This window comes from Abramis brama (assembly GCF_963993115.1).
Source record: "Abramis brama genome assembly, chromosome: 8".
Classification (NCBI taxonomy): domain Eukaryota; kingdom Metazoa; phylum Chordata; class Actinopteri; order Cypriniformes; family Leuciscidae; genus Abramis; species Abramis brama.
This window is the reverse complement of record NC_139970.1, coordinates 42355212-42378113: the sequence shown is the minus strand read 5'-3', so window position 1 is coordinate 42378113 and position 22902 is coordinate 42355212. Positions and strand designations below refer to the sequence as shown.

At 37.4% G+C, this 22902-nt stretch overlaps 2 protein-coding genes across 2 annotated transcripts in view; one reads left to right on the top strand and one right to left on the bottom strand.

Moving 5' to 3' along the window:
• The window catches only part of LOC311087913 (inactive dipeptidyl peptidase 10), a 35787-nt gene extending 34351 nt beyond the window's left edge, over positions 1-1436 (bottom strand). Inside the window, exon 1 of the mRNA XM_084121423.1 lies at positions 1248-1436. Within this exon, the coding sequence (XP_083977549.1) occupies positions 1248-1307 (60 nt within the window). The 5' untranslated portion in view covers positions 1308-1436. The remainder of the gene's footprint in view (positions 1-1247) is intronic.
• Positions 1437-4728: 3292 nt separating this feature from the next.
• Positions 4729-21599, top strand: il1rl1 (interleukin 1 receptor-like 1). Its single transcript, XM_084121424.1, has 11 exons — positions 4729-4833; positions 4973-5056; positions 7928-8165; positions 9084-9243; positions 13823-13976; positions 14049-14117; positions 16263-16377; positions 17662-17795; positions 18145-18282; positions 19314-19469; positions 20440-21599. The coding sequence occupies exons 2-11, from the start codon at positions 4975-4977 to the stop codon at positions 20802-20804; spliced, it is 1611 nt and encodes a 536-aa protein (XP_083977550.1). The 5' UTR covers positions 4729-4833; positions 4973-4974; the 3' UTR covers positions 20805-21599.
• The last annotated feature ends 1303 nt before the right edge of the window (positions 21600-22902 follow it).

The following is a 22902-nucleotide window of genomic DNA, read 5'->3' as shown; positions in this document are numbered from 1 at the left end:
TCAGCACAAACAGATTTAAGTGTGGATTTGTTCCTCTTATTTCATTGTGTCTTTTGTTTCAGTCTCCACTGGCACTGAGGCTTAATGTGCAGCTGGTGATCGGCAGGAGATTAAAGTTAGTGAGTTTTACTTTAATCTCAAGCAACTCAGACGTAACATAATACAGACAGATACATTCCTCAGCATAAAGCCTTTAAACCTGAATGACAGGAGCTTTTAAAAACACGATCTGCATGATCTGCTCTTCTCAGACCTGGTTAATGCAAAATACATCTCTTACACACACCAGTGGAGGACAGTTATGATATCAATGTGTATTTTTCAATTCAAACAGCATCAACAAATGCATGTATAAACACACACACACACACACACTTGCAGGTCCCTTCATGCTCTACATTTAGATGCACTCAGTAAGTTCGAGTGAGTCTCATGAATGATTGAATGAAAGTCCTCGGACGTCTCCCTCGAGACCAGCCTGACCTTCATCCAGATAAACCTTTAATCTGCACAGCGCTTTCACATAATATGAGCAATTTTATTTCCTGCTGATCTTAAAACCAAACATGGTGGCAAACTAACATGCAGAGATAGTGATCATGCACCGCTCAAAAGTTCTGTGTCAGGAAGATTTTATAATGTTTTGAAGGAAGTCTCTTCTGCTTAACATTGCTGCATTTTTTTTAAATGAAAAAACAATTGTGAAATATTATTACAATTTACAATAACTGTGTTAATATATTGAAATGGTGATGCAAAACTGAATTTTCATCATCATTACTCATCATTACCTTCAGAAATCATTCTAATATGATGATTTGCTCAATTATTGTTGGCGCTTAATTGTTAATAATAATTGTTTATATATATTTATATATACACACACACACATTTTTCAGGATCATTTCATTAATAAAAAGTTCAAAAGAACAGCATTTATTTGTCATAGAAATCTCTTAAATTTTGATTAATTTAATGTGTCCTTGCTGAATAAAAGTATTAATTTAAATGATTAAATGTAAGTATTTAGCTCTTATGAATTACAGAATGAGTTCAAGGTTATAAAATTGACATTATCTGGTATATAAACGGTTTATTTCTATAATTCGGGACAGTTGTTGTCAAACCCCTTTCAAAAAAGTTTCAACTCTGTATTAAACTGTTAAGCTGAAGTTGCGCACAGTCAGAAACAGCGTTGATGGTCTCTTTTGCACATGATGATGATGATGATGAGAACTCTTCCTCACCTTCACATCGATGGATGAGCGTCTGTGGCAGTGGTTGGACACTCCAGCCGTCTGATTCATGTCTTCTTCTTCTTCTTCTGTTTTCCAGCGGTGAATCTCTGGATCCTGATGAAGATGATCCGAGTGTGTGTTATCCAAGCGCTCCGAGTGTGTGTTATCCCAGCGCTCCGTCTCTGCTCTCCATCACAATCCAGCTGCGCGTCACTGATGCTCCAGATGCAGAAACATCTGTCTGTCGGAGCGCAAAATCACCAGAAACATCACTCTGCTGGATTAGGACAATGCGCTTAAAGGGTTAGTTCACCCAAAAATGAAAATTCTGTCAGTAATTACTCTCCCTCATGTTGCTCCAACCCTGCAAGACTTTCGTTCATCTTCAGAACACTAATTAAGATATTTTTGATGAAGTCTGAGAGCTGGCTCACTCCTCCATAGGCTTCTAGGTAATCGTAATCGATATAGAAAAGTTAGTAAAGACATCGTTAAAATAGTCCAAGTGACTACAGTGGCTCAACCTTAAGTTTATCAAGACGAGAATACTTTTAGTGCGCAAAAAACAAACAAAAATAACAACTTTATTCCACTATTCTCATTCATTCGTAGTGTAACAGCGCAGCGCTTCTGGGTTGTACGTCAGAACGGAGGCTCACTATTGGCTGACGCTGGTCATGTGTGTGATGTATCAAAAAAATAGATTATGCTTTTTAAATGTACTTAATTAAAATGAGTGAAAGCAACACATTTTGTTTCTACTTAATTTAATTGTGACCAATCTACAGTAGTTCCGGAGGGGATATAGTGGGGAAATTAATTAGACACCAGATATAAATTTTTATATTTTTTTACTCTGAAAGTAAAGTAATAAAGTAAACTGTGACATATTATACCCAAAAATTCTTTATACAGTGACTACCAGAACAATTGATAAAAATTTGGGAGCAATAATTATTCAGACACTTTGACCTGATCATGTTTTGCTGAAGTGTGTTTTCTTTAATTGCTAATGCTCTTTTTACACAGACTGAACAAAATGAAGCATTGCTTGGTAATCAGTTGAGCTAAACTGGTATTATCTAATTGTGTAGTTAAATTTAACAGCTGACAGATATTCAACATAATTCATGTGTGAGACGGTCTAACAGAAGGACGGACAAAACCAGTCAAATATCAACTGAGTTCTGCTCATATTTTATTACCATTTTCTAAACTATAGTGAATAAACTGAGATAATGTGAGAAATGTTGAAGGTGTCTGAATACATTTTAGTTTGACTGTATATACACCACTAAAAGGTATTAAAGCACCATTTCCATGATATCGCAATGTCTGATTTCAAAACAGTTTTCACAGAATGAGTTGAATGACACCAAATAAATGATGATTACTAAAACATGTGATAGGAAAAAACAACAATAATAAAGAGCCGCCAGTGGGACAGTGGCTTTCATCCTTTCCTATTTATTAGTTTATTTTAAGGAACAAAACAGACGATTTGACTCCTGAGAATCTGAAGGATAAAACTGCACGTTACTGGTGTTTGATGATCATCAGTCAGGCTTCGGCTCAGCTCTTCAGCGCAGATAAATATGCTTTAAGGATAAATGGTGGTAACACTATTTTACAGTGCTTGTTACATATGTTACATGTACTTACCATAGTAATAACAGTAAATTATGCATAATTACATGCAACTAACCCTCAACCAAACCCTAATCCTACACTAACCCTATAGTAAGTGCATGTAGTTGCTTAATATTACTCAGTACTTACATATATAATTACACTGTAACAATGACACCTCAAAATAATGGTTTATATAAATGAATACATTAATATTACATGTAATTATTGCATTTGATGAAAGTAATAAGCATTAAAGTGATTCACATCACAGCTGATGGGGTTTTTTCCACTATACTGTACATTATCTCTACGCACAGCTTAACCCGCAGTAAACGAGCACTGTCACTGTAACACCAGGCCTCTCGAGTGTTCCTCGGGTCTCAGCTGTCGGAGAGAACCTTTCACTTCAGAGAAAACAGGAAGCTCTTGCTCAGCTTGTGACTTGTGTTTTCATCTTGCTTCATTTCCACGTAAATTCATGTCATCATATGGCTGAGTTTAGTCACCTAATCTTCTCTAACAATGAATGCCAATAATACGGTAATGGCCAAAAGTCCGGAGGGGATGTTTGTTTATGAGGAAAGAACTAACACTGAACTCTGAACTACAGTTACAGGTTTTATTTTATTATGCAAAAATGAAAACAAATGCATATAAAAAGCATATAAAAATTATAAATAGTTCTGTCTTGTTTTTTTTGTGTGTTTTAGCCTGGATAATCATTGTCATCTTTCATTGCGCAAGACTCCAAGCATTATGCTTACAACATCTTTAACAGATTTATGAAAAAATATGGTAACAATTTAGTTTAACTAGTTCTTCAATTCTCACTATTAACTAGTTGATTATTAGCATGCATGTTAGGATATTGGCTGTTTATTAGTCCTTATAAAGCACATATTAATGTCTTATTCTGATCATGATCATATTCTACATCCCTAAACTTAACAACTACCTTAATAACTTTTAATAAGCAGTAATTAGGAGTTTATTGAATCAAAAGTTGTAGTTAATAGTGAGAATTTGACTCTAAAGTGTGACCAAAAAATGTAATAATGGGTGATGTTAATTTTCCTGACCGGACATCACTTTTGCCCACTTCTGTGTATCTGAAAGAAGCAACTATTCTTAAACTAATATCTGAACATCTAAAAAATGCTGTTGTTTCAACCCAAATTTGGGTCAAATATGGACAAACCCAAACGTGTGGTTAAAAATGTAATTAAAAAATGTAACCTAATGGCTAGGTGTGTCCATACTGGACCCAAATTTGGGTTAAAACAACCCAGCATTTTAAAATGGTTTGATTTTAATGACTTTTGAATGCTAGAATGTTTCCAGATGTTGTAAAAATGCTGGGTTTTCAACTCATGTTTGTGTCAAATATGACCAAATTCATCTGTTGGGTTTCAAAATGTGTCGATATTTGACCCAAACATGGGTTGAAACAACCCAGCATCTGTGTGAATTAGACCTGCTTTATCATCTGACAAAATGTTACACTAAGAGCATCAATAAGCAAAGTAACAGCACATCAACAAAACACATGATTTAAGATGTTTCAGGACAAGTTATGCAGACGGGTCAATAACCACTGGAATCTATGTATTTATTTGAGGCATTTTGTGAACTTGAAGCCTTTATTGAAGCATTGAATGCAATGACGCTTTTGGTTAAAAGCCACATGCATAAATGTTTATGCAATAAAAAAAATTATGTAGGCTACTTTTAACCCGTGAAAACTAGTTTAATCTCTGCTTATGATTTCCTGTTTTTCAAAAGTTTAACGTCAGGAAAGAGAGATAAAGTGAAGATTACCTGATAAAAGAGTTGAGCAAATTACATCCTCTTTCCACAATCTCACTCTATAGTTGAAAATAATAACTGAAATAACTTCGGTCATCAGCTTCAGAACTTAGTACATTATTACACGCTGGAACCGACTACACATCCAGACATAAAGGTAGGCTACCTCACTTTCTTTTCTTTTCTCAGAGTGGTAATGTAACCGCTTCTGCTCTCTGCGCATATCCGATATATGGTGTTGCATTATAGTCAAATATGAAGAGAAACTTTAGACCTTGAGATTATATGCTTTACAGGGATGATGGGGATGATGATGAGGATGATGATGATTTTGCTCCTGACAGAATCTGTCCTGGCCTCTTATCAATTCAACTCCACAGGTAACTTAGAAAATAGATCACTTAAAAAAATAGATATTTGGGTTGTTGACAAATGGACAGATTTTAAGTTATTTATTTATTTATTTGCACTTATCTTTAAAAATAGATTATTTTTGACAATTGGACATGCAGATTTAAGATTGATTGTTTTTTATTTATTTATGAATTTGCACATTTCTTTAAAATAGATATTTGTACGGTGACCGGGAGGGGACATGTTCGGTTCACTTATTTTTGTCGTGGCCACAACATATAAACTCGTGGGAACGTGATATTAAGTCGTGGCCACGAGATCATTTTGTTGAGGTAACGACATCATTATGTCGTGGCCACGCGATGCAAAGTCGTGGCCTCGAGATCATATGTTGAGGGAACGATATCTTTTTCTCGTGGCCACGACTTCATATTTTGAGAGAACGACATCTATTTGTCGTGGCCACGAGTTGAGGGAGCCACAGCGGCTAATACTGTAACCGTACCATAGCATAGACTGGGCTACAGCAGAGATGGAGATGACAGAAGAAATAACATTTTACTTTAAATTAGGAATGTCATATAAAGATATAGTGCGGTCTTTGGCATTAAGGCATGGGTACGTTATAAGTGAAAGACACATGAAGCGCATTCTTAGACTTTTTTGTCGCACGCATATTTAGGGACCGTCTCAAAATTACATGCGACATTGACATAAACGTTTCTAACTTCAATAGCATTTGAAGACAATGACTTACAGTCATAAAACCAACTGTACATTGTTCACCCAGTTCTCATGTATGATGCACACCTTTTAGATTTTTGATATTTATATCAATAAACTGCTAAATCATATGCAAATATTGCTATGTATTTCACTATTGCCACATACCTGACACCTAGATGAACAATGTACAGTTGGTTTTATGACTGTAAGTCATTGTCTTCAAATGCTATTGAGCTTTAAATATTGTCATATTCTGTATATGATCCCACACAGTAGTGAAATGCATAACATTATTTGCATATGATTTAGCAGTGTACTGTCATAAATATTAAAAATATTAAAGGTGTGCATCATACATGAGACCTATATGAACAATGTACAGTTGGTTTTATGACTGTAAGTCACTGTGTTCAAATGATATTGAGCTTTAAATATTGTCATGTTCTGTATGATCCCATACAGTAGTGAAATACATAGCAATGTTTGCATATGATTTAGCAGTTTATTGTCATAAATATCAAAAATATTAAAGGTGTGCATCATACATGAGACCTATATGAACAATATACAGTTGGTTTTATGACTGTAAGTCATTGTCTTCAAATTATATTGAGCTTTAAATATTGTCATATTTTGTGTATGATCCCATACAGTAGTGAAATAGGCCTACATAGCCATATTTGCATATGATTTAGCAGTTTATTGTCATAAATATCAAAAATCTAAAAGGTGTGCATCATACATGAGACCTGGGTGAACAATGTACAGTTGGTTTTATGACTGTAAGTCATTGTCTTCAAATGCTATTGAAGTTAGAAACGTTTATGTCAATGTCGCATGTAATTTTGAGACGGTCCCTAAATATGCGTGCGACAAAAAAGTCTAAGAATGCGCTTAATGTGTCTTTCACTTATAACGTACCCATGTCTTAATGCCAAAGACCGCACTATATATTTATATGACATTCCTAATTTAAAGTAAAATGTTATTTCTTCTGTCATCTCCATCTCTGCTGTAGCCCAGTCTATGCTATGGTACGGTTACAGTATTGGCCGCTGTGGCTCCCTCAACTCGAGAAAAAGATATCGCCACGAGAAAAAGATATCGTTCCCTCAACATATGATCTCGAGGCCACGACATAATGATGTCGTTACCTCAACAAAATGATCTCGTGGCCACGACTTAATATGACTTTCCCAGGATATATTATGACGTTCCCACGACTTAATATCACGTTCCCACGAGTTTATATGTTATGGCCACGACAAAAATAAGTGAACCGAACATGTCCCCTCCCGGTCACCGTATATTTGGGTTGTTGACAAATGGACAGATTTTAAGTTATTTATTTATTTGCACTTATCTTTACAAATATTTATTTTTCTCAATTGGACATGCAGATTTAAGATTGATTGATTGGTTTTTATTTATTTATGAATTTGCACATTTCTTTTAAAAATAGATATTTGGGTTGTTGTAAAATGGACAGATTTTAAGTTATTTATTTTTATTAATTTATTTATTCGCACATTTCTTTGAAAATAATAGATTTTTGGTTGTTTATTTTTTTTTAGGTTAAATAGAAATGCCTGAGATGCTTTTGATTTTGTGGAAAAAAACTGGTTGACATTCATTAATGTGTGCATTTATTTATTTATTTGCACTTTAAAAACAAATTGGGGTTGTTGACAAATGGCTAGATTTCAATTTATTTATTTATTTATTTATTTGCACATTTCTTTAAAAATAGATATGATTAAAAATAGATTTGATTTGGGTTGATTTAAGTTATTTATTCATTTAAGTTATTTATTCATTCATTTATTTATTTGCACATTTCTTTAAAAAGAGATATTTGGGTTGTTGACAAATGGACATATTTTTAAGTTGTTTATTTTTTTTTAATGTATTTATTTGCACATTTGTTATGGGGTCGTTGACGAGTGGACAGATTTTGGAATGAATGGAGAAGCTGAGATGCTTTTTGGTTAATTGGCAAAGAAAAAAGATCTTGTCCAAAATAAACTGATTGATCTATTTGTTTGTTTGAAGGGGATATCTGACTGAAAATATGCATTCAGACAATCTTTCTCCTAACTGGGTTAAAAGGAGATGCTTTAAACTCTTTAAACTTTTTCTTTTTTTGTATTAACTTTTTCTTTTTGTATTAGTTGAGTGTAAAACCATTAAGAAGAGAACAATGAAAGTGAGAGCTGGAGAATCCCTGTATTTACCCTGCTTGAAAAAAGACTGCTATAACAGCTCGTATGATTGGTGGAAAAACCTCAGCAGAACGAAGCAGGTTGAGCAGATCAGGATGGAGGAGAGTGAGCGTGTGCATTACCACCATTCTGGGTTATACATACTTTGGTTGACCCTGGAAGACACGGGACGCTACTTCATACGCTGGTGATCACACACACGCACACACACACACACACACACACACACACACACTCACTTCACTCGCCTGTCAATACACCTGCTCTAAAGCAATATTGAAACTTGATTCACATGCATGTTGTTCCAAACCTGTATGATATTGTTAAATGTTGCAAATATAGTTTTCCATACTGTGAAAATATATCATACAGTATCATAACAGTAATATAGTGCATATGACTCAAGCACTACATACCAAGATATATGACAGCCAAAATATACCAAGACTTATTATTTTGTGTTTGGCAGAAGAAGAATTAACCTTGTTCTGTTGCTCTATTATCATTTAATATACACTACTGTTCAAACGTTTGGGGTCAGTCAGAATTTTTTTATAAATGTTTTTGAAGGAGTCTCTTCTGCTCACCAAGGCTTCATTTATTTTGGCACAAATACAGTAAAAATTGTGAAATGTTATTAGAATTTAAAACATCGGTTTTCTATGTGAATATATAGTAAAATGTAATTTATTCCTGTGATCAAAGCTGAATTTTCACCATCATTACTCCAGTCTTCAGTGTCACATGATCCTTCAGAAATCATTCTAATATGATGATTTGATGCTCAAGAAACATTTATGATTATTATCAGTGTTGAAATCATTCTGTATTCCGGGATTCTTTGATGCATTGAAAGTTCAAAAGAACAGCATTTATTTTAAATATAAACCTTTTGTAACATTATAAATGTCTTTACTGTCACTTTTGATCAATTTAATTTGTCCTTGCTGAATAAAAGTAGCATATCATATTTTTCTTTTTGAAAAAAACAAACAAGTGCTTTCAGTAAAATCTTCAAGCTTCAAGTTTCTGCATTTAAACCTTAGAACACTGAGCATGAAGAGAAGAATTAATTTTCTGTAGTATTATTTGTTTTGTCCTTTAGGTGGTATGAAAAGGACAAATGTGTTGAAAAAGAAACTAACATTGTGGTTTATGAGGAGTTCCACATGGATCTCTTGTACTTATCTGTGCCAGAAGTAAAGCCGACAACAATCACATGTCTAGTGTGTGAAAATCAGCAGGCCACGTTCATCTGGTATAAGGTGTGTTGAGTTTGATGTTTGTGGGAAATTTGACAGCATGATTGCAATGTACGAGTGAGCTAAAGTGAGGAGGTGAAGCTGATCTCATTTAATCTGATCAGGGTTTACACATGTGACGAATGTCCTGTTTTTCACTTAAAAATGTTTCAAATTTATTTGGACATATAACCAAACGGTGAATTCAGCTGTTCACTCGTATTGCTAATAATTTACTAAATGATAACACTGAATGAAATTAGACGATAATAGAAGAAAAAAAAAATACTACAAAAATATATTTTTTTACTATAGGCTGTTTTTCATCTGTTCATATACTTCACATACTTGTTCCCCGATGTCCACTTATAATATTGGTAAGATTTGTACATGAAAAACAGTAATAATTTAGAAACAAATCTACTCGGTTACTATCGTAACCTCGGTTCCCTGAGAGTAGGGAACGAGTATTGCGTAGCTATACGCAGGGGGGAAATCCTTTTGCAATGGCTGCCACATACACTTTGAGAGTGGACGGGGAACGGCCCGCGTCCACCAGCTCCTGTAGGAAGGAGAGTATCACAGATACCTCACATGACCCTGGATCAAAGAGTTTTTCCGAGCACCAGCTGGAAAACACTGACCACTTCAGAGCATAAAGGCGCCTGGTAGACAGGGCCCTAGCCTCAGTGATAGTGTTTAAGATCTTCTCATGAAGGTCCCTGAGTACCCGTTGAGGGGCCAGACATGGAGGGCCCATAAGTTGGGTCGCGGATGCCATATTATCCCGTTGGCCTGTGTGAGGAGGTCTTTCCTCAGCGGAACAGGCCAGGGGACTCTGTCCGATAACTGAACCAGCTCTGGAAACCACGGCCTGGATCCCCAGAGGGGGGCCACTAGGAGGACTGGGCATCCGCTCTCCCTGACCCGTTTGATGACCTGGGGGATCATCGAAACGGGGGGAAACGCATAAAGGGGGCGGCTGTGCCAGAGATGGGTCAGCGCATCCCTGTTCTTCGAGAAGAACACTGCGCAGTGGGTGTTGGTTCTCGAGGCGAAAAGGTCGACTTCGACCTCGCCGAACACACTCCATATCAGACTGACCGTCTGTGAGTTCAGGGACCACTCGCTTAGGGGAGTGTTGCCCCGTGAGAGCATATCCGCACCCAGATTCTGAATGCCAGGGATATGCGCTGCCCTCAGAGAGCTCAGATTGGTCTGTGCCCACAAGAGGAGGTCTCTCGCTATGGCGTACAGGTTGCCCGACCTGATGCCGCCCTGGCGATTTATGTAGGCCACCACTGACGTGTTGTCCGTGCGGACTATGACGTGGTGACCTTTGAGGTTTGACAGAAATGCTTTGAGGGCCAAACAAACTGCTTTCATTTCCAGAGAGTTGATATGTAAGCTCTGCTCCGTGCTCGACCACGAGGCCGGAGGCAGACTTGCCCTCGTGCAGCGCTCCCCAACCTAGGTTGTATGCGTCTGTAAAAACTACTTTCCTCCTGGAAACTATTCCTATGGTCACACCCTCGTGGTACCAGTCCTGAGCCCGCCAGGGAATCAGGTTCCGTAAACAACCGTGATTCACCATCATGCGCAGGCTGCCTGACTGCCATGCATGGGTTGGCACGCGGCGTTTAAGCCAGTGCTGCAGCGGGTGCATGCGCAGTAATCCCATACCCAATGCTGCTGCCATGAGACCGAGAAGTTTCTAAAATTTCTTTAGAGGTGCGCGCTCGCCCGCCTTGAATGAGGCTGCTAGCGTTCGTACAGAGAGCGCGCGCTCTCGTGGCTGGGGTTCAGTTTGCTCTTGGTTACATTGATTTTGAGACCCAGACATTTCAAATGGCCGAGAATCAAATCCCTGTGTGACAGTAGCTCGGTTCTCGACTGTGCCAGCACCAGCCAGTCGTCGAGGTAATTCAGCACGCGCACTCCCTGATGCCTCAGAGGAGAGAGCGCTGCATCCATGCACTTCGTGAATGTACGGGGTGTTAGGGATAGACCGAATGGCAGAACGGTGTATTGATAAGCCTGACTCTCGAAGGTGAATCTCAAGAATGGCCTGTGATGAGGGTTTATCTGAATGTGAAAGAATGCATCTTTCAGATCCACCGTAAAAAAACAATCCCCGGGTGAACTTGCGCGAGGATATGTTTGGTAGTTAACATTTTGAAAGACCGTCTCATGAGAGCCTTGTTCAAATGTATCAAATCTAGTATTGGTCTGAGACCGCCATCTTTTTTCGGCACTAGAAAATAGCAGCTGTAGAAACCCGAGTGTTTTAGCGCGGGGGGGACTACCTCTATCGCCCCTTTTGCTAACAGATTCTGTATTTCGACGCGAAGCACGTGACCCACGTTGCTTCTCACCCGAAATCTCGACAACCGACTGAAACTTTGGGGGTCTGCGAGCGAATTGGAGCGAGTAGCCTCGCTTTATTGTGTTTATGACCCAACTCTTAAACATCGGGATGGCTTGCCAGGCCAACGCCCGTGTGGCTAGGGTTTGCCACACAGTTTGGGATGTGCCACCTAACACAGGGGGACCTGATACCCTTACATTGTGATTTGTGCATATACTGAGTGTTGGACTGACTGTACAGGCTTTTGCGTGGGGGAAAGTCAGTGTAACAAATGGGAGGGGGCCGCCTTGTGAAGGGGGACCATGAACCTGTGTGTTGTGTTTGTGAAACATACTCTTTTTGTGCTTTATGTGGGTCGCCGTGAAAACGGCGTTTGTTTGTAGGTAGCCTAGCATCTAGCACGACACTGGGTCGTGGGCCCTGGCGCTGGGGCAATGGGTAGCGCTTCGCTGGTCGCGACTGGCGGCAAGCCGCAGGGTGGGGCTGAGAGACCTGCTTCGCCGGCTTGGCTGGACGAGGCGAAAGCGGGGCGGACATTTGGCCTGCTTGAAGTGGAGCTGGAGCGTTTCGGCAGGAAGTGTCACATAGCTTGGGACGACTTCTGCGCTTTGGTGTACCTCTCTGAAAAAACCTTCACCGCCGGGTCGAAGAGGCCGGAGCTGGAGACGGGGGCGTCGAGGAACATCGTTCTGTCCGCATCCTTAATTTCGGTGAGCACAACCAAACTAGCCATATTCCTCTCGATAGCCTGCGATGTAGCCTTGGTAGCACGCAAAGCTAGGTCCGTGGCGCTTTGGAGGTCTCGGAAGGCCTCAGGGTCCGGGCCAGCCTCGTCCATCGATTGGAGGAGTTTGGCCTGGTAAACCTACAGCACGGCCATCGTGTGCAGGGCCGAAGCAGCTTGCCCGGACTTTCGGCATGGTTTTGTTGGATGAACCGCTCTAGTTCGCCAGCTAGCAGCGGTGTTCGAGCAGAGATGAATGGCCACGGCCTCTTCGAGGGGCGACAACGACTCATAGCCCTTTTTCGCCGCGCTGTCCACGGAGGAGAGCGTTGCGGAAACCAAAGAACCCACACGTGCAGAGTAAGGAGCTTGCCACGCTTTAGTCAGTTCTTCATGTACATCCGGAAAAAACGGTGCAGGTCTGTGACGAGGGGCTTGCTGGCGACCCGTCAAGATCCAGCCGTCCAGCCGACTTCAAGGAGGCTCCTCGGGCGAGGCCCACTCGAGCTCGAGGTCCGAGACGGCCTTGGTGAGGATTCGAAGCATCTCCGCGTCCGAGTTAGTCCTAGTGGCTGAGATGCTGGCGGCAGACTGAGAAGCGATGGTGGGGTCGATAGAGCCCGACCATTCTTCCTCAGATCGGCCTCGGATCGGATTCTTCCTCCGTCGGCCTCGTGCAGATTGCATCCGCATGTGGCACAAGAGGAGCGAGGCATTTGTAACAACACTTTGCACTCTTATAAATCACAATAGAATAATAGAAAGGATATGCGTTGAAGCCGGATAACCACAGGTGAACGGCGGCAGAAGAAAACGACTTCTGATGTGAAGGCGTAGTATGCTGAATGCTGCTCGCTCAGGCTGATAGGGCTTGTTCAACGGCAAAGGCTTTCAAGGTTTCAGAGACGTGATGTTGTCATTGAATGAAATCTGCTAAAATGGCGTTTTTCGGGGACTAATATAGGCTAAGGCCACGCCCCCTTGGCAGGCTCTGACGTGTAATGGCGTGATGCTAGCTCATTGGTGCACATGTCAGAGGCGCCCGCGCCATTGGATGTGCAGTTGCCGCAGCACAGCCAATGAGTGAGCCAGACACTCACTGTGCTAGCTGTACAGCTGCAAAATGCGTTTTACATTTTAGGCTTCAGTAAATCGAGGAAAAGGAGTTTCCCCCCACTGCGTACAGCTACGCAATACGAAGTGAACGTTCTCGAAAGGGAACTGCTGTTTTTGAAAGCTCAGTTTAAAGGGGCGTGTCTCCTTTAAGACGTCATCATAAACACCCACTGTTCTGATTGGGTGACATCTTTGCATATGAAATGAGAATTACACATGTGCAACTTTTGAAATTATAATTACAGTTGCTGCAATTTAACCGTGGAAAGTGGATTACACTTGTTTACATCTATTCTACTCCATCAAAGTTTCTTTTTAACAGTGTGTTCATGAATGCAATAGCCTTTGTATTCATAATCTTTTCTTTGTAAGCAATAATCTTTTCTCTTTGGCAGAATTTCTCTCTTATTCCAAACCAAGAGTTTAAAAAAGAATTACGTATCCATAACTCTTCGAAAGAAAACGAGGGTATTTACACCTGTGTTTGCACCTGGGAGCACAATGGGTTAAAACACAACACCTCTGGATCTCGCAGACTGACCATCATAGGTATATATTCCTCATTTGGTCCTGTCCTCTGAGCTATAAGTTCGTTTCTAACACACTAACTCTTGTTCATAGATCCGTCCCCCTGCAATCCTCCACAGTTTCAACTTCCCATCAATAACTCCATCGTGATCACTGATGTTGGTGAGGAATGGGTTCAAATCTCTTACCATCATAAATCACACTATTAAAACATCCTTTAACATTAATACTTCTTACATATTAAAAAAGGATGACACTTTACAATAAGATTTCATTAATTAGTTAAGATGAACTAACAATGAACAATACTTCTATAGCATTTATTAATCTTGGTTGATGTTCATTTCAACATTTACTAATGCACTAATGCATTAACACGAACAAACAATTAACGTGTATTTTTATTAAACAACATTGACAAATTTATTAAATGTTGTAAACAATATATTGCACACTGTTAGTTTCTGTTAGTTAATAAATTAACTAATGAGACCTTATTGCAAAGTGTTACCAAAAAGGTAAACATGGCTATGATTTTTTTAAACTATTTTATTAAACATTGTTTTTTTTTTTCAAAATGTGAATATTATAAACAGTATTTTAAATATTTAAATATATAACCCTCAAAGGTTTTAATTCTAGCTTGTTTCTTATTTATTTTAATTTCCTTTTATTTTTATATTTTTAGTTTTCATGTTAATTTTACTTTAATAAAATGACAAAAGCACATATAGTCCAGTCATTTTATGAAAAAAGGTTGAACAAATTGCAACAGAAGCAAACTCAACTGATTTTGTATCCTCAATATGTCCTGAGTTTGGAAAAAAAAAAAGCCCTGAAGAATCCCATTAGGGGAAAGTTTCGAAAAAGACCCAAATATAGCCTATTCATACGCCTATTCATTCTTTTTCTTATGTGAATAGGGTAAAAATTTTAACCTTTAGATATCACCATGAAAATTACTGAGTTGATTACTTACATCAAGACAAACAAAAAAATGTATTACGAGTTTTTTAAAATTGTTTGTTAACATGGACAAACAGTGCATACTCTAATTACGTACACAGCAAAAACTCCATTAACTTTAACACTCTTGAGTGTTAATTTAACACTCATGTTTGAACATTTTTACAGTCTTGAGTCCATATAAACTCCCAGGAGAGTTCATTTAACACTGGAGTTTTTGCTGTGTATGTGCTAATTTGCATAAATACCACAACAGGTCCAAACATGGGGTCTAGCCAGGTGAAAATGTCTTGTTGAATCTTGTTGACACATAACAGTAAAATACTTAATGTTAAGGTCTGAATGGGACCCATTTAGGCTACCCATGAGCATTAATACATAGAGGCAGGAAGAAGTACTTTAGAAACCAGCCTTTAAAGCCTTTACCTGCCTCTATGTATTAATGCTCATGGGTAGCCTAAATGGGTTCCAAAAAACTCGTAATACATTTTTTTGTTTGTCTTAATGTAAGTAATTAACTCAGTAATTTTCATGGTGATATCTAAAGGTTAAAATTTTTACCCTATTCACGTAAGAAAAAGAATGAATAGGCGTATGAATAGGCTATATTTGGGTCTTTTTCGAAACTTTCCCCTAATGGGATTCTTCAGGACTTTTTTTTCCCCAAACTCAGGACATATTGAGGATACAAAATCAGTTGAGTTTGCTTCTGTTGCAATTTGTTCAAGGTTGACCCCAATTTTGGCTTAAAATGACTGGACTAATAAGGAAATGACAAAAAACATTTTTTTTTTTTTTAAATATTGCTATTTAGGTTTAATACATTTTTATTTCAATTTAGTTTTTATTGATTTCCAGTTAATAATTTTAGTGCTTCAACTTCAACTTATTTCAGTTTAGTTCCAAGGCAACATTTCTAAATTTCATTTAGTTAAAGATTTTCCAACTAATATTTATATTTTATTTAATTTCAGCTTTATTTCAATTAACACAAATGTTCTTTAATATTTTTAGTTTGCGATAATAATCCTGGAGGGTAGTTGAGAATCTGATGACATAAAATATATATTTTTTATTATTCATTATTTTATTATATATTATGTTCACGACCCTAATTGTGTATTTCATAAAAAAATACAGTTTTCTCGACAACTCAAATATGTTTTGCGTGTTAAGGAGTCAAATAATTCATAATTATTTAATTTCGCACCTTGAGGTCCTTTATAATTTTGGTGTGTTTTTATGCACCCAAAAGTTACAGCAAGTTTTCATATTAATGAACTCTGGAAAGATTTTATGTCAGTGTCAAATCTGAAAGCCCTGATTGCTCTTGTTTCTCAGGCACAGAACTGATCCTCGTATGTTCTGTCGTCTGTGTGTGTGGTGACTGTTTTGTTTACTGGGAAAGGAATGAAACCACACTGGATGAGGAGGATGGATATAAGCAGGAAGAAAGGTTGATATCTCCTCCTACAACCTCGCTACAAACTACTTATAATTAAAGGGGTCATGACATTGATTTTAATATGTTGCTTGAGGTTCACTTATAATGTTAATAAAGATTTGTGCATATATATATATATATATATATATATATATATATATATATATGTGTGTGGGAAAACAATTATTTTCTACCTTCATTCTGAGCCTGTCTGAAATTATCAGTTTTTAAGGCGCTGCTCCTTTAAGGGTGTCAGTAAATGCCCACTGTTAGGATTGGCCAACATCATTGCATTGAAAACAGTATCAATTAACACTCACTATTGCATAAGTAAGTATTTTGAAAACATTCTCCATATAAAACCATCATTTACAGACAAAACATTATTATGAAATCATTTACTTAGGGTTTATGATGCAGCTTCTGTCAGATCAATAGAGTCACTGCTTCATTTGTCAACAAAAGTTTCTTTCTGAACTCTCCATTAAACCTCGTTTACAAAACAATCCACAGTCAAATGCTCCGAACAAACATATAATCCCTACGATGTAACCCCGGACGCCATTAAAATAAACCATCCACTTGTTTCTAACGCTGGGATCCTTCTGAAGTCTGTACAAAGGTGCAATCCAGCTGTTTTAAACTGGACGCATCAAGGTTAACTTTCTTACACTCCTCCATTTGTCCTGTTGTCGACAGACTCAAGTGTGTGACGTGTCAGAAACTGAACACACATCTGTATTCTGTATCAGTGTAGACAGCATCGGTGATTATAATGTCTTCTGTTTGCTTTTGACACGACGCTCACTTCCAATAGTCAAGTGTAGTCAAATGTCGGCCATTTAGCGACTGAATGCCAGTGGGCGGGGCCTGTAGTACTAGTGGGTGGAGCCTATGCTGCGATCATGTAAAACAGTGATGGTGTCTTGCTCTGGAGGCGGGCATATGCAAATGCATTTAATTCATCACAGATCCGGCAATATCAAAACCAGCTGTTTTTGGAGCTTGATTAAATAAATGCTTTGTTTATAATGAGGAGGACGTTTTAAACTATGAAACGATGATTAATGTTTTAATGGTACAAAGACCTCTTACATGGATCAAGGCAAATTTGATTTCTCATGTCATGACCCCTTTAAAAGTATAATTGAGCCACATTATCAGAAAAGCTTTTGCTTAAAATAATTAAGACACATTCACCATAAACTGCTCTACTCTAGTTCTTGTTAATAGATCTCTGATATGAACAGCAAATTTTCTGATAAAAAATTTGTAATTGTTGCTTTTTTCCCCCAGAACTAAAGATGACAACATTCAGTCATTTTTGAATATTAGTAAAGTTTCTGAGTTGGACCTCCGTTCTGAGTTTCGCTGCATATCTCAAGACGACTATGAAATTATTTTTGTATCAGTCACTTTGAAAAGTCGAGGTGAGATCCTCTGATCCGATCTATGATGAATATAACTGAATTAAAAATGCATTATTTTACCAAATATTTGGGTGCTGTATATTTTTATGCTCTACATTGCAATGCCTCGTCTTGACTTACAATATAGAGCAAAGTTAATACTTGAATAAAATATCTCCAGTTTAGTATTAATATTTTTATTTGCATACATTTTATATTTATGTTTATTACATTTTATCCTAATATTTTGAATGCATGAATGTTAATATTAAAATATTTGCTAAAAGTGTTTATAAACATTTATTCAGCACAAGTCTTGTTTTGTTGTGCTGTTTTACTCAAGTTTGCATGTTTTCATGTTGTATTTCAGCATCAATGCTCCCTGTGATTCTGGCATGCGTTTGCACATTTCTTCTCGTCCTGGTGCTCAGCGGAATAGTGAAGTGGTTTTCATTGGATCTGGTGCTGTTTTTAAGGGAAATTTTCATCAAGTTCAACAGGAAAGAGGGTAAAGAATAAAATTTGTTCAACATTTTAATACATTTTGAATATCATTTTATTAAAAGTTATATGCATAATACAATATTATTTATTCAAATGTATTATAATGTTTATAAAGTCCTTTACAGTTTGTCACTAGTAAGAGTGGGACTGTGCTAGCTAGATATACGTACACTGTAAAAATGAATACGCTATATCTAATCAATAAAATTGTGGGTTCAATGATTCAGGTTAAATGACTGTGAAATAATGATTATGTTAAAACACAACCAACACCATCAGATCACCTTTTCTCGTTGTTCATCTGGCTGTTATAACTCAGGTACAGCAGCCAAACAAAATCTAAAGTCAATGATTTAAGGGTCAAGAGCCCAACTAAAACAAACACAGATCACCATAATGGTGACTTACGGCATAATTGGAACATCAAGATATATTAGCTCCTTTATTGATTCTGCTTACAACTTCAGGTGTCTTCAATGTTGGCAATAAAAAAAAATTGTTTACAAATTTTTTTTGTAAAAAAACTCAATTCTAATTTGTTAAATTTAATTAATAATATTGCTTGTAAGCTGTTGCCACAATTTTATTGATTAGATATAGCGTATTCATTTTTACAGTTTATATGGGGATAAATACAAAAAGAATTTGATTTATTACTCAGTATTTCTGTCTTCTTTTCCATTACAAAAATCGAAACATTCTTAAATCAACATACATATAAGTCTGGTTTAATCCGGTTTTCATATAAGAAAAAATATCTGCTGGTCAGAAAAATAATCTTTTTTTCCCTTTGAATTAAGTTTCTTTTTCTGACCCCTTTGACAGATATTTGTTTGTTTTAAGAATAAACACTTTATTTTGATGAATTCTTTGGAAAACAAGTTTTAAATATAATTTATCATATATTTTGCTTTTCAAGTAAATGTAAATATATGTAAATGTTTATATGTATCATTTGTGTGTGTGTGTGTAAATACTGTCATTAACACATATGACTACAATGCAATGCAAAAATACAAATGCTCGTTTTGACAGATGGGAAGATGTATGATGCTTATGTGATTTACAACTCGGATAAAACAACAAGCAAAACTGTGAGTGAATTTGTCAATGGATCTCTTCTAACTGTGCTGGAGAGCTACTATGGCTTTAAACTTTTTATTCACGGCAGAGACGACCTACCTGGGGAAGGTACGCTTGTTGAACTTTTTCATTTAAACATCTATCAGTGATATATTTTTTGATACGTTGTGTGATGAACATTGCAAAAAACATTATGTTGTTCCTCAGTATTTCCTGTACAAATATTTAAACATGCAAATCAAGATACATGGAGAAGCAAAATGACTGAAGATATTAAGTCTTTTTTTCTGAAAAATGCATCAAAATTAAGTGACTTCATGCTTAAAACAAGAAAAAATGTCTGCCATTAGCGTAAAAAACGTTTTTCCTTTAAATTACGTTGTTTTTTTTTTACCCCATTGCCAGCTATTTGATATTGTTTTAGGCATTAACTTAATTTCATAATTCCCCCCTTTACATAAAACAAGACTTAATATCATAAAGTCCAATAAATGTATCTCTTAAAAATCATCTTTGATCCCCAAATTATGTATTTAAAAAAAATTTCCTTGAATAAAAATTCTTCATGCCTTACATATCTTGAATGTAACTCGACACCCTTGCCTCATTTAGTATGCGTGGTTCTATGAATATGCAAATGAGCCCCGCCTCCACTCACTCACTCACTCAGCTCAGAGATCCACTCATTGACGATCACACGTTGATCTGATTGGTTACAAGGTAGTTTGTGACGTCAGAAACACCAGCGATTTCAAAGCGTGTTTTTGAGACTGTCTTTGGTTCACTGCAGTTTTAAGGACAAAATACTCAGCAATGCTGTCGACTTATGAATTTACACATGGTTTGTCTTAAAGCAGATTAAAAACACCACACAGACATATAAACAACATTAAAAACTGGATTTTTAACACAGGGGGACTTTTGCTTCTCAAGTAAATATATCTTGATAGAAGAATGTTTAGATATTTGATAAATACTAAGGAACAACATAATATTTTCTGCTGTGTGCAATAGATATACTGGTGCTTTTTGATGCATGTTTCTCAAACGTTTCATGTTTCTTCCTGTGTCTTACCAGATTGCATGAACCTGATTGAAACTAAGATACAGCTTAGTCGGAGGCTTATCATCATTTTAACACCAGGAGCAAGTAGCATATCTCCTACAGCTTATGATCTGCAAGTGGGGCTCCATCAGGCTCTGGTACAAGGAGAAACCAGAGTGATTCTCATCCAGCTGGGACAGATGCAAGACTACACACATCTGCCTCTCGGACTGCAACATCTCCTCTGCAAGAATAATCCTTTGCTGTGGAGAGACGGCCAATCCTCACCAAACTCCAGGTTCTGGAAGAGAGTGCGATATAGGATGCCTGTTGCCTCATCCCATCAGAGGAGGAGTTCGAAAAAAAGACCACAAGAATGTCAGCGTTTACCAGTTTAAATCAAGACATGCTTTTCAGGTTCAGGATTCACAAGCATTTTAAAGTGAAAATGAAGTGAAAGTGAACAGTGAAAAAATGAAAAGTGAAATTTTCTTAAGAAGTAAAAAAAAAGTCTTGAGATAAATTCGCAAGTGTGCGATTCTTGAAATATATTTTCTTAGTAATATCATTTTTGTTTTGTTTTTGTTTTTAAAGAAGAATATTTGACAAATTTTTGTAGACTTATTACTGAATTTTCAAATTCAACAAAAAATCATGTCAGACATAATCATGACCAATCATTGTTTGCATCATTGATCATTGGAGCATTCGTGCACATCCCTAGTAATATTTAAAGTTTGGTGCCGGTAGAATTTTTAAAAATTATTTTTAAAGAGTCTCTCAACAAAGACTGCATTTATTTGATCTAAAATACTGTAAAAATCTGTAAAATTATTACAGATTAAAATAGCTGGTTTCTATGTGAATATGTAATAAAGTGTAATTTATTCCTGTGATCAAAGCTGAATTTTCAGCATCATTACTCCAGTCTTCAGTGTCACATGATCCTTCAGAAATCATTCTGATATGATGATTTGATGCTCAAGAAACATTTCTGATTATTATCAGTGTTGAAAACTGTTGCGCGGCTTCATATTTCTGTAACTGTAATGCATTTTATTTTTCTGGATTCTTTGATGAATAGAAAGTTTAAAAAAACAGCATTTACTTGAAATAGACTCTTTTGTAACATTATAAATGTCTTTGCTGCCACTTTTGATCCATTTAATGCTTCCTTGCTGAATAAAAGTATTAAAAAAAATTGTGTGTTGTAATGCTTAATTAAACAATTAATTTGAAACAACCCAATAAATTCATAAAACATCTTACCTTTGGGGATTTAAGACAATTTGGAGGTTTTCTTAACTTTAAGAAGATTATTTTCAAGAATTTTAAATCTTCTGAAGTTTTGTTAACTTTAGTTTAAGGGCCCTATTTTAACGATTTAAGCGCAGGGTGCAAGTGCACAGGGTGTGTCCGAATCCACTTTTGCTAGTTTAACGACGGGAAAAAGGGTTGGCGCACCCGGCGCATGGTCTAAAAGGGTCGTCCCTATTCTCACGATTCGGTTCGCTTTAGCTCGGTTGCTTTTCCACTGCAGTTAGTACCGCTTCAAAGTGGGTGGGACTGATCGTTATAGTTGCCGTCTCTACTGCCATGACATCATCATATTAAATGCAAATTTTTAATTCCGTGTTTCCCCATCCACTCCTCGGCAACCAACGAGAGGAACGTCTGCACCTCGTCCACTGACCACGATTCAGCCATTTCTTTTTTTGAAGTTTATACTCTCTCTCTTTTTTTTTTAAAGCAAATACTTTTAAAACAGGCGCTACAGTGTTGGCTGTTGTCTACTGGCTATTTAAATCTAGCGGGTTTAGTGTCTCGTGTCGTAAATATAATGACGCTGGTAGTGATGATGATTCTGTTTGACCAATCAGTGATCTGCAGTGTTTTTACGTCACATTTTAGTATCGGTACGGTACGCTTTGGAACCTCAACAGAGGTGGTACCATTTAAAGCGAGCCGAAGCGAGCCGTACCGTACCGTACCATGCAGTGGAAAAGCGCCACTAGGTACCCCAATGGAAGGGTACCTATTGGCGCTTTTCCACTGCATGGTACGGTACGGCTCGGTTCGGTACGGCACGCTTTGGCGCTTTTCCACTGCATGGTACGGTACGGCTTGGTTCAGTACGGCTCACTTTTGGCGCATTTCCACTGCATGGTACGGTACGGTACGGCTCGCTTCGGCTCGCTTTAAATGGTACCACCTCTGTTGAGGTTCCAAGCGTACCGTACCGATACTAAAATGTGACGTGAAAACACTGCAGATCACTGATTGGTCAGACAGAATCATCACTACCAGCGTCATTGTATTTATGACACGAGACACTAAACCCGCTAGATTTAAATAGCCAGTAGACAACAGCCAGCGCTGTAGCGCCTGTTTTAAAAGTATTTGCTTAAAAAAAAAAAAAAAAAAAAAAAAAAAGTATAAACTTCAAAAAAAGAAATGGCTGAATCGTGGTCAGTGGACGAGGTGCAGACGTTCCTC